General features: G+C 42.9%; 1 protein-coding gene across 1 annotated transcript in view; it reads right to left on the bottom strand.

Annotated features, from left to right (window-relative positions):
* Positions 1 to 1,043: 1,043 nt before the first annotated feature.
* The window catches only part of CAB39 (calcium binding protein 39), a 90,750-nt gene continuing 79,181 nt past the window's right edge, over positions 1,044 to 12,612 (bottom strand). Inside the window, exons 6-9 of the mRNA XM_047773740.1 lie at positions 11,954 to 12,013; positions 8,113 to 8,178; positions 4,252 to 4,395; positions 1,044 to 3,633 (exon numbers count right to left, since the gene is read on the bottom strand). Coding sequence (XP_047629696.1) covers positions 3,445 to 3,633; positions 4,252 to 4,395; positions 8,113 to 8,178; positions 11,954 to 12,013 — 459 coding nt within the window. The 3' untranslated portion in view covers positions 1,044 to 3,444. The remainder of the gene's footprint in view (positions 3,634 to 4,251; positions 4,396 to 8,112; positions 8,179 to 11,953; positions 12,014 to 12,612) is intronic.

The raw sequence follows: 12,612 nt of genomic DNA, 5'->3' as shown, positions 1-12,612 counted from the left end.
TCCTCACAAACGGGAAGAGGCTGGGTCAGAGCTGCCCGGCGGGATTCCACTGCGGGCTGTGGGGCGGGGAGGGCACTGTGGGGGGAAGAACTCCCGGCGTGGGCCCTCCAGTGTGATGCACGGCTCCCGAGCTCACCCTCGGGAGCAGGGGCAGTATTATCAGGTCCCACTGTCACCTTTCGAGAAGTACGAGAAACACGTGGTTTGAGCTACGTTAGAACAAGTGAAACGGTATTCAGATTTCAGAGAAGCGCTTTTGGCCGGATGAGGACGGAGAGCCCGTTTGCCGACAGAGGTTACGGTGGTGTGCCACCTGTCAGCAGGGGGCCGGGAGGACAGACCTCCTTTCAGGAGCCATTTAACACTGTGCTTCCGTAGTTCTCTCACCGTCATAGTCATTTCACTCCAGTAATTTAGAACCAGCCCTGTCAAGTGTTTAGCTTTACCACAGAGTGTTAATAATAAAGGGTCACAGAACCAGAGAAAGGATCTACTCGCCAAGTGCTATGGCCCAAAAGGTGATGCTAGTAAAAGGGTCTTAACCATGAAAGGAAGGGCCAGGGAGCGCGGAACCCTGTAACATAAGTGAAAACTGCGTTTGTGACATCAAAAATAAAACCTTGGAGTTCCCGTCGTGGTGCAGTGGTTAACGAATCCGACTGGGAACCATGAGGTTGCGGGTTCGGTCCCTGCCCTTGCTCAGTGGGTTAACGATTCGGCGTTGCCGTGAGCTGTGGTGTGGGTTGCAGACGCGGCTCGGATCCCGCGTTGCTGTGGCTCTGGCATAGGCCGGTGGCTGCAGCTCCGATTAGACCCCTAGCCTGGGAACCTCCATATGCCGCGGGAGCGGCCCAAAGAAATAGCAAAAAGACAAAAATAAATAAATAAATAAAACCTTGAATGGGGAAAAGGAGAGGAATGTGTAATAACTCTTTCTGGCTACAGGTGATGACCGTTTGTGCTAGTGTGTTTCCTGATGGGGCTGTTCAGAGTGATATAAATGCAGTTATCTGTAAGACATCATAAAAGCAAAAAACTGACAGTGCCGTTTCTCCAAAATTTTATTTTAATTTAAATTACAGGGCCAGCCAGATATTCTGATAAGAAATTTACTTTTCCTCAGGAGAAAGGAAATGCTTCCATGGCATTGTTAACAACTGTATACATCTTCACTTTTTTAAAGGGTTAAAAAAATCACCTCGAGTAACTCTGACTTATGTAAAATTAAACCTTTATAACATAAAAGGAAACCACTTCCAGTATAACAGTTTTGGTAATATGAATATATTAAATGATCCTAACTTCAAATGCAACTTTTTAACTTTGAATGTTTTCACATTTTTGTTTAAAAACAGCAAAAAACCCCAAAGTTAACTATCCCTAGATTCCAATTCCATAGTAACACATCAGGGTTTTCTTGGACACGCCGCACCCCTCCCTGTCTTCCACACAAAGGCTCTAGTGCGACGACGGCACTGCCAGAGTGGAAGCTGTTTTGTTGTTTCAAGTTCTAAGATCCAGCTTGGCAAGGAAAGCGTTCTTCCACTTGGTGCAGTGTTTTCTCACTGAAACCAGATAACCCGGCACTGGACCACAAGAACCAGAACGATGCCTCACGGCCAAGTCTGCCTTCCTAAACATCTTGCATGGTTGCATTTCAAGGAGCTTGGACTGCTTTCTCTACTTCCAGCAGAAAAACATGAATTATTTTACACAGATTTTGGTAAAGACAGCCTTATGAAAACCAATTTTAATGTAGGCTGCCATTTCAATTAAATAGAATAAAATACATCTGTATTCTCTGGAGCTATTTTCCTAACTGGTGCTTCTAGAAAGAGATCTTAAAACCTGCTGAAACATCCTTTGGGAGTTTCACTTTACTGGCTGATAACTAATTCAATTAGTAAGAGAGGCTAGCAAAGAGTAATTATATAAATTTCTTAATCAGCTACAGCCATGCTGAATTCAAACTGGCAAACTCTTGATTTGTAAGTTGTTAGTTGTGACCTTCATTATCACTAAGATGGACAGATACCATTCTAATAACTTTACACAGATTCTAGCAGACACTGTTCTGTTGTGGTCACAGTAACAAAAAAGTGGTGCAAAATCAGTTACTTTGTAAATACTGATAATTTGCAGCATTAAGGAACAGGACATTAAAAAAAAAAATAAATTTCCCCATAGGACACCTAGGACTAGGAACTCTTCTTTTCCTAAGAGAAGCCAAAGTTTTAATGATTCAGTTTCACAAATATTGTACTGGATTACTTACTCTAAGAAAGAAAAGGTGCTCTACAGAGGTCTCCCCCCCACACAAAGAATCAGCGTTAATTTAGCATAATCGGTATCATTCATAGATCTGGCAAACTCATGACTCATTTTAAATGAATAAGGCCAATATTATGCAGGAAAGTGTTGCTGACTGAGTTCCTGGTCTGTACCAAAGCCTATTGATGGCACCCCATTAGATAACTGAATACAAAGGATTGGTTTACTTCTTTTAATGCTGTGATACTTAAATGTTAAATCAGCATTTTCATGTGATCTGAAGTATTTCAATTACTTATGAGCATTCATTTTTTTTTGCAAAAACTCAATATTAGGTAATAGTTACATACTAATACAATAACATTCCTCTGCTGTACAAATTAAATCATTTAAAAGAAATGAGCATTCTAAGAATTATATACAAAAGAAACCTGTAAGCATCGTTGAAATGAAATGCGAGGTGTCGTTGCTAGCTCTACTGTTTTAAAATACCTTCAAAAAGTAAGATGAACAAATACCCTTCAACATATTCCAGGTTTACGAGTCTCAAGAAAAATCAAATGTCAAAAAATTCTAGAAAGCTGTGAAAAGCATATATACATTTTCCTTATGACCTTGTGAAGCTTCACACTTTTAAGAAGTTGCTAAGTTTCAGTATCAATTTATTCATGTGTCAACTTTATTCACCCAAGAGGCTCACATCTTGGATATAGTTCCCCTATGATTTCAAATAAAGATCTGCACGGTCTTCCTTTAGTGAAGGCATACAATCTTATCAAGAATCCATGCTCAGACCTTTAACAAAGATAAATGCAAACGGGCAGGTTTACTCTGATAATATCAATGCCTTCCTTCCCTAAAACACACTATCATCCATGCATTTGCCTTCATGAACCTAGCCATGTTCAGAACTTCTACAGCAAACGGAGTCTTTGAAATCTGAAATGACACAAAGATCAAGAAAAAGTCCACGTGTGCTCTAGTGTGCAAGAAAGCAGCAGCTACGTTCTCCAACTTGGACTGAAAAAAAAACAAAAAAAGGGAAAATGAAAACCGTTCACTTAACAGCAGATTAGCAGTAATGTTCCTCATGAATCGATAACAGTGCCTGATGCTGAATAGCTAACAGCGAATGCTGAATTTGGATTTAATATTTTAGATGTTTATTGGAAATTAGGCTTCTTGCTGCGCTGGTCTCTTCAAATCCCTGATCTGTTTGACTAAATAGGTCTTCTCATCATTAAACTGTTCGTCCTCGGTCCTGTCATTCTGGAACTTGCTGAGGAACTCTATAAGTTTGGTCTGGTTCTTGAGGAGGATGTCTAGGATGGGCTGCGTCTTGTTAGGATTGGCTACAAACACCTGCACAGAGAGAAAGCAACGTCAGCCACAGGGAATCGAACAAGGAACGGGGACATCTTTGCCACACTTGGCAGAGCACCGGCAGGACACATCCCGTGCTTCCCGGGGCACGTGCTGAGGTCATGATTACTGGTTCAGGGTGTTTGCTTTGGAAGACCTCACTTTACAATTAAAAAGCAGAATTACATGTTTTGGCACAAGAAGGACTGACATGCTCATTCACACTCAAAACTCTGGGTAGCTGATATTAAATACAGACTTTGATTTTAGAAAATGAGCAGAAATCATTTCTTGGCCCAGGCGGTCAGAAAGGATTTTAAGAACCAAACCTCCTGGGAAAGCATTAAGAAATGGATTACCCTTTATGACTGATACTCTCCTATGCCAAAGATAAATGACATTCCTCTACAAATAAACTTTTCTTATTCCCCAATCCAAATGGTATTATACCCTGATCTGGGTCTATTTTGTTTAAATGCTGTACCACATAAATGTGAAAACGAACTGAACTGCATTGTATCACTTAAGATTTTCAAAATGAAGCTAATAAAATTTCAGTAATTTATGAACAATACGAGATCCACAACTCTAGAGGAAAAACGGTGTTTAGTACTCTACCTTAAAAACGTGAAAGGCCTCAAACTGGATGTTACGGCTTTTGTCTCGTAGAAGGTTCATCATTAATTTGAGGTTCTCAGGTTTACTGATGTATTTTGTCATAATTGTGAAGTTGTGTCTGTCTAATAATAGTTCACCGAGAAGCTGGGAAGACATTTAAACAATTACTCTTCCATTATCAAGATCTGAAGTGAAACCAACGTTTTAAAAACAGTTCATTTAATAAATATCGTTACCAAGCACAGACCATGAGTAGGCACTCATCAGACTGATGAACCCAACCATGGCCTAACAGCTACTGAGTGCCTATGATATGCTACTTGAACACCCACCTTTTCTTTTGGGGTTTAAACCCAGGTGAGTCTGACACTGCTCTATGAAGAGGACACATAAGGCACATTTGGCCCTGTCAGAACGTATTCTTTAAATAGGCATTTGTGTTATCTCATTACAAAGAAAATATCAAGAAAATGGTCAGAAGATAAGTTCCTCAGTAACTATAAACCGTAGCTTAATTTAGAAATTTTACTATTTTTGGAGTTTCTGCTGTGGCGCAGGGGTTAACGAATCCGACTAGGAACCATGAGATTGTGGGTTCGATCCCTGGCCTTGCTCAGTGGGTTAAGGATCCGGCATTGCCGTGAGCTGTGGTGTAGGTCACGGACGCAGCTTGGATCCCGCATTGCTGTGGCTCTGGTGTAGGCCAGTGGCTACAGCTCCGATTTGACCCCTAGCCTGGGAACCTCCATATGCCGTGGGAGCGGCCCAAGAAATGGCAAAAAGACAAAAAGACAAAAAAAAAAAGAATTTCACTATTTTTAATTTTATTTATCTGAACTCCAAAGGACAAAAGGCTTCATGTCCAAAGTCTTTCATATATTACTCCTAACCACACCAAACTTAACATTTTATCTGATTCAGAAAGGTTTATAAAAACAAATACTTTGCTGTTCCTTCTAAAAGCAAGGTACCCTGAAAATACTCTAAGCTTTTCTTGGTGACTCTTCAACATTGCTAATGACATTCAATTCAACTAAAAAAGTCTGTGCCTTTAGCTAAGTCTGTGCTTACTGAGTTCTATGGAGTTGATTAATACCATAATCAGTCCTTAATTTTAAAACTGTCTCTCTTGTTCTAGATCTCTCTTTTTCTGGAAGCAGCAGTCACCTCTCCATGTTGTCAGCGTGCCAGCTTCTAGTCAAGGTCTAGTGTGCAGATGGTATAACTTGCATGGAGACAGGGCCAGGCTGCAGCCTTGTGGACACAGGCAAAGGCAGAGTGGTGGAGAGCCTGGCCCCTGGCACCAGCCTGCCTGGGTCAAATCCCAGCTCCCTACACCTTGGGAGCTCTGTAACCCTGGGCATGTTATTTCACTTCTCTGTGCCTCAGTTTCATCATCCGTACAATGGGAATGGATAATGTACCTGTATCTCGTGAGCGTGTAGTGAAAAATAAAAGTGTGAACATGTGCAGGACACACCGAACCTGAGTCTAAGAAGAGACACGGAGTGAGGTCTAAGGGACAGACAGAGCGACTGTGCCATGGTTGACATGCTTTAGTTAACTCCTTTCTGGGTTCTTGGATGTGTTCTAGATACTTAAAATTTCCAGAAACCGATCTCTAGATAAACAAATAACATGTCATTATAGTAAATATAAAACAACCTGTCTACTTAGGATCTATAAAGAATTTATAGGAAGAATTTAAAAGCTCATACAGGCGTCACATTGGTTCGAATCACAACATCCACAACTTTCAAAGTAAGAAGCCCAGTATTTATTCTTAAGGAGGCTCAAAAGTTAATATTAGGTAGGCAAAGGTTTATAGATTTATTGGTATTTATTTTCAATCACAGAAACCAAAGAAATACTGAAAATGGCTCATTTCAGTTTGATTTTCTAGAGGAAGATGACTGGTAATTTAAAATATTTTTTTGGACACAAAAATAAAAAATCTGAAGTTTGGTACAGGGGATACAAATTTGCTAGTAAAAGCTCTTTTTTTTTTTTTCCTGCTTGTTAGGGCTGCACTCATGGCATATGGAAGTTCCCAGGCCTACGGGTCAAATTGGAGCTGTAGCCGCTGGCCTACACCACAGCCACAGCAACGCAGGACTGGAGCCAAGTCTGCAACCCCACACCACAGCTCATGGCAATGCCAGGTCCTTAACCCATTCAGCAAGGCCAGGGATCAGACCCACAACCTCATGGTTCCTAGTTGGATTGTTTTCCGCTGCTCGACGGGAACTCTGGTAAAAACTCTTCTATCTAAGCAGCGCAAGAACTGAGAATTTAGTCAAAGTCTATTGATTTGACAACTGACCCCCCCCCCAACCCCCACACGCTGTGAAGGGGTATTAGCTCTGGAACCTAGTATCCCTGGCCGTTATCTCTAGCCCCCTTAGCCTCCGAAAACACTGCCTCCATCCAGCAGGGAAAGCAGGACATCTTGACCTTCAGATATAAACTGGTTCCTGGAATAGGTCACTTTCCTTTGAAGATCACAGGAGGACCCGTCCTACATATGCTGATATACAGGGAGGAACAATTTCTTATTAAACAGCTGCCGGATGTACCACATCCACCAGGAAATGAAAGGACTGTTCCTATCAGCTCTGAGAATTACTGGCCATCTCCCAGCCAGTATTCCTGGAGATGGAGCACAGGTTATGCACCCCTAACACTGGGCCAAAGGATGTGCAGGAGGCCAGGCCCCAGCCTGACGGGATGCTTCAGTGGTGACACATGTCCAGGCTGTGGCCATTACTGGTCCCTGATTACAGGAGTTACAGCCTTATGGAAAATGGAGGAAAGGAATCTTGAGGACATGTGGATGGTAGAGAGTGTTTTTATCCAAGGACACAATGTACAATGGATGCTGCTCATGTCCTTTAGTCAATTTCCCCAGAAAGATAAGGTTTTCAAGAGTAAAATCCCCATGGCAGGAGAAGCTGGAAGGGAGTATTTGACGAAAATGAATTCTGACATCTCTGAGGGCAAGATCACTTGGCAGAATAGAATTTAAAGTGGATCTGGCAAGTAATATAAATGGAATTACAATTTCCCCCCCAAATCCTTTGTGAGTCCATCCATAGCTTCCATCAGGACTACTTACAGAATGAGGGGTATGCATTTATTAACTGCACTAAGAATTTTCTAGAGCAACAAACTTTCTGTAAAGAGCCAGGCAGTAAGTAATTTAGATCTTGCAAGCCATATGGTCTCTGAGGCAACCATTCAAATCTGCTGTTGTAGCTGAAATAGCCACAGATAATATGTAAAGAAATGAATGCAACTGTGTTCCAATAAAACATTATTTACAAAGACTTGGCAGAGGCTGGATGTGGCCCATGGGCTGCCATTTGCCTACCCCTGCTCTCGAGTTTTAAATCTTACATTTAGGTTCCAATGGAATTGTCCGTATCCTAGTTTGGCACAAAGCAGCCAAACTCACCTATGGTTCACAGTAACTTGGCCCTCCACAGGGCCACCCTGTGCCACCTGGCAGCGTCGGGGAGCATAACACCTACGGGCCTTCGAGTCACTGAGATGATTTTACTTTTTAAAAAATGGCTTCAGCATCTGAAGTACTTCACTGCTAAGAGATGAAGTCCTCTTCACGATTCTGCATACTCTATTTTGGTACCTCTGACACACAAGGAGGGGAGCAGGGGCAGGTACCCTGCGTGGACCACTACTGAACCCCGCTCCTTTGCACGGAAATCTTGTTCATGGACAAATGGATCTTCCCTGCAAAGAAAGGTCCGGGACCCCTACCAGCGTAACTCCCTTTCCCCACATCAACACTTCAAACGTGCGGCGGACAGAAATAAACTACTTAAAATAAACAACCTGTCATACCTTGAGTGACTGCCTTTTTGTCACATAATTTTCTGAATGAAGTAACTTCTCATACTCACTGAAGAACTAAAAGACAAGAAAACACATAACAGAGTTTTTTTGTTTGTTCGTTTTTTGAGGACCAGTAGATCACATTAAAAAGCGTGAGTACAGACGTCTAAGACCACAGTTTTTGCCTAAGCTCCCAGCTTCCTGTTCCACTCCATCCTCGGGGTGATAGCGTGGCTGAATCCTCTACGAAGAGGGGCTCCTGGGACTGACCCGCTCCCGGCTCTAGGCACCCACGTACTTTAAACCCGGTCCTCTTCTGTCACCCAAATTCCCCATGCACACAACATAACTCCCCTTCCCCCACTGTCTTCTCACTGTTGCGGCAGCTCTCATTTCTTGGTGTTAAGATTAGAAAATAGTATTTTTTTATAACTCAGCTAGTCTAAAGCACAACGACAAAGAGGTCCACAAAGAACCACTGTTCTTTCAAGGCAAGAAGAGGAAATAATTTAAAATAGAAGAGAAAAGAAGCGTGGCACTGTTTTGTGTGGATGTTTTTTTAGGGCTGCACCTGTGGCATATGGAAGTTCCTGAGCTAGGGGTCGAATCAGAGTTATAGCTGCTGGCCTACGCCACAGCCACAGCCACACTGGATCTGAGCCACATCTGTGACCTACACCACGGCTTGCAGCATTGCCAGATCCTTAACCCAGTGAGCGAGGCCAGGGATCAAACCCGCATCCTCATGGACCATGGACACCATGTCCGGTTCTTCACCCACTGAGCCACACTGGGAACAACCAGCACTGTTAAACAGGTAGGTGTCCCACAGAAGACAGGACTTGAAGAACGGGAGAGATTTCATTCAGAAATGGTGAGAAGAGATACTCTTAGGGGAGAAAGGGGAAGGACACAGCATGAGTGAAGACAGGAAAATGCAGAATGACACAGGTTTGAGAACTGACAAGTGTCACTAGATGTATAAAATGGTGCTTGCTAACAAGAGCTGTGCCCTGGGAGCGGTAAGAAGCAGGAGCAGAGGAGGCAGGAAGGCAGGAGACAGAAGTGAGGGGCACGCAGGGGCCCGGGCCCCACTCTCTGCAAGTTAGGACAGAAGGCCAGTTGGCTTTAAAATATGTATGTGTCTTTTGTTTGTTTTAACTATGGACAGGTTTTCAAAGCTCCAAAACCCTTCAGTGCTGACTCTCTTGGGTGTTGGTGCTTTACGGAGCCCTTTCTTCAGTTGTGGCGCGTGCTAAGACGCCTGCTCTGTGGTTCGGTCCAAGCTGAAACGAGCTGTGCCTTTACTTTAGGATGGGTCCTCGCAGGCCTTCATCCGTGGTCTAGGGCAGGGGTTGGCAAACTAGAGCTCAGGGGCTGAATCCAGCCCACCGTCTGGTTTTATAAACGTTTTCCTGGAACACGGCCATGCCCATTCATGCATTGTAAATAAATTCAGTCTACGTACTGCTTCTGGCTGCGCTAGTGGTAGAACAGACAGAGGAGCTGACAGAGACTGCAAGGCCACAACGCCTCAAATACTTACTATCTGGCTGGCCCTTTACAGAAAGGGTTTTTTCCAACCCTTGGTTTAGGGCTAAGCCAGGCCTGCCGGTGCATGCACGCTTTTGCTTTTCTCCAGGCCGAGGGAGGATGGCCATCTCTTGAGCATGTTCGCAGAGAAGCCTACCTTCTCCTCCAATGATTACCACGCTGATGATCAAAACAATTTGATCTGCCTTTAATCAGTAACAGAATAGGTACACCTTAAGTTCTGACAGAAAATACAAGTTAAGATTCTCTGCCACATACTTTTTAGGGTACGCTCGGTGGTAAGAACTTATTCTTGAAAACTGCCAGGGGAGATCTGACCCCTGGGTCAGGAATAAAGGACTAGGAATGGACAGAGGACAGCTCTGTTTGGGCTCCTCCAGGATTTGCTCTCCGGGAGCAGCACTTCAGGCCGGCAGCTCACACTTTATTTGCTGCACGCCACCCTCGGGACTGCGTCCACTACCTGCCTCGCTGCTTCACTCCCCATCGAAGAATGCGGACGGGAGAAACGGTTTCAGGTGCCGGGGCTAGAAAAGACTGTTTCTTTCGAACAGGCATATATATGCACTGCTTTACAGATACTGATTTCTTTTCATCAGTTTTGTTTCCCTCTGTGTTTTGTTTATTAGAAAGCTCAGAGTCAAAGTGTAGAGATGTCTAGTTTTTGCATAATAACTCCACTTGAGGTGAATTTAAATTGCCCATATTTCCCCGCTTTCCTTCCCTCCCCTCAGATGGGACTGTATTGTATATACATTTCTGTCAGCTACTGCCCATAAATTTTCTGAAATCCTGTCGACCACTGTTAACTGTAATAACACACAGGAAAACATGTTATTGTGAAATTAAACCGATGTCATTGCCTATAGTAAATTTCTTGGAAATTAGTTTTTATCTTTGATAGGCTTTAAATTAAGATTCATATGTTTAAGTAAAAAACCTTTGAGGCCGTGTGGTCATAAAGATAACACAGCCCATGATTATTAAATGCTTATTTACTCTGTTCCAGGCACTGTGCCCTGCAGCTGACACACACGTCCTTATCTCATCCTCACAACAACCCAGTAGTAGGAAGGTGCTAATGTGAGCCTTCTTTTAGACAGAAGACCCTAAAGGCGCAGAGGATGCATGAAGGTGCCGGCCCGAGGGCTGGTGGCACACGGTGGAGCTGGGGCTCGAAGCCAAACTCCACGCAGTCTGGTGCCAAAGCCCACGCTTCTAACTCCTGTAAAAGGCACCAACAAAGGGACTGTGCTGCCGATTTAAACCAACAAACGCAGAGAAAGAAACACGCCCACATCTCAATGCACGGGGCAGAAATAAAACTAAATGACCAGCAATGTTTACACCATTTGAGGCTGTTTATGAGGGAATTACTATGTACTGAGCACTGTGCTGTATTACTGGGAGTGGGAGGAAAAGACAGCGGGAAAGGAACACACCGGAGACTCAGAAAGCACACGTTTTGCCTCCAAGAACCTTCTAATTTAGTTGAACAGCACAGTGAAGTACTAACAACACCCAGGATTTTAAAAATAAAAACAACTAGTGGAAGAATGCAAATCTAAGCCAAATTTCGGGGAAGAGGTAGAAATTTTAAGTGGACTGTTCTCACTGTAACTTCGCCAGGAGCGGCCATGAGGTCTTGGACGTGGACGTTAAAGCAGAAGTGCTCGTGGGTACTGTGGAAAGCACAGTGCGTGGGCACAGGACAGAAGGCGCATCCAGAACTGCCACCCCACCCCGGGCTGCTACCACTGGGACGTCTGACGGCAACTTAAGCTGCAGGGGCCTTACGGCTGGGCTAATCAAAGTCCTCACGCTACGAATAGGGATGGCCTTCTGAGTGCCTCAGCGGTAATGGCTGTGGTCTCGGCCCCAAGCAGTGGGCAGCAGAGCAGGGCAGAACCAGCTGCTGCCTCCTCTAGGCTAGTGCTCTTCTCGCCTGTCAGCTGCTGCCTCCCTTCCTCTCCATTTGTAAGCAGCAGGAATGGGAGTGACTAATGGAAAGGAAGAGTAAGTTAAGAAGAACAATTTTTCTGCAGCAAAGTGCTTTATTTTCCTCTTCCAAAGTAAGAAAAGATGCAAAGGGCAAGTGTGTCATCAAACAGATACAATCAGCTTCTGACCAGGGAATGCTCTATACCTCGTTTTAGTAGAGAAATGATTATGGCACCAATTAAAAACACCGCATTTCCAAAATTAATATTCTGGTACAAAGTCTAACGAAAATCTTTCATTTCTGGTAACAAAACTTATGATTCGCTGTTTTAAAATTAGTATGTCATATACTTACTCTATCATAATGTTGTTCCAAAAATTCTGCACTGAGCAATTTATGTCTTGTAAGTAAATCCTAGAAAAAGAAAATACACTTTTTACAGTTGTTTGGCATTCAAGTTCTTTTAGAAAAGAGAATCCTAAACATTCCACGCCATTTTACCTGATAAAAACTGCTGTTAAAAATTACTATACTTAGAAATATTTAAGCATGAATTATACTGAAAGTGTTGATTCTACGTAAGAGCAAATAAACTCATTAATAATTTAAAATTGTGATTGTAATGATTGATTGCCACAGGTCTATAGCTCTTAGAAGGAAAAATTAAGAAAACAAACATAAGATAAAAACTCAAAGAAAGGGAATCAAGAATTGAAGTGAAATAAAGTGAATGGTTGTGATAAAATGTCAAATAGCATACTGCTCCTGGTGGAGAAAGAAGAAATTTCTTTTATTAGAAAAAGTACTGGAGGTTCCATTTTCTTCCTCCTAAATTCAGTTACATTCAGTTTCATATTGAATGCAATCTTCTTTCAGAGGTAGAATGTTTTTTAAAAGTCTCATCATATTATAAACATTAGCTCCTAAGTAAGCAGACTAATGCTGCAAACATGTAGAACCAAGTTTATATGACCCTGAGTCCAATTCTGCATCCCTATGAAACAGCTTCTGCC

Source organism: Phacochoerus africanus, chromosome 3 (assembly GCF_016906955.1).
Source record: "Phacochoerus africanus isolate WHEZ1 chromosome 3, ROS_Pafr_v1, whole genome shotgun sequence".
NCBI lineage: Eukaryota > Metazoa > Chordata > Mammalia > Artiodactyla > Suidae > Phacochoerus > Phacochoerus africanus.
Note: the sequence above shows the minus strand (reverse complement) of the source record. Positions and strands in the feature narration are given on the sequence as shown.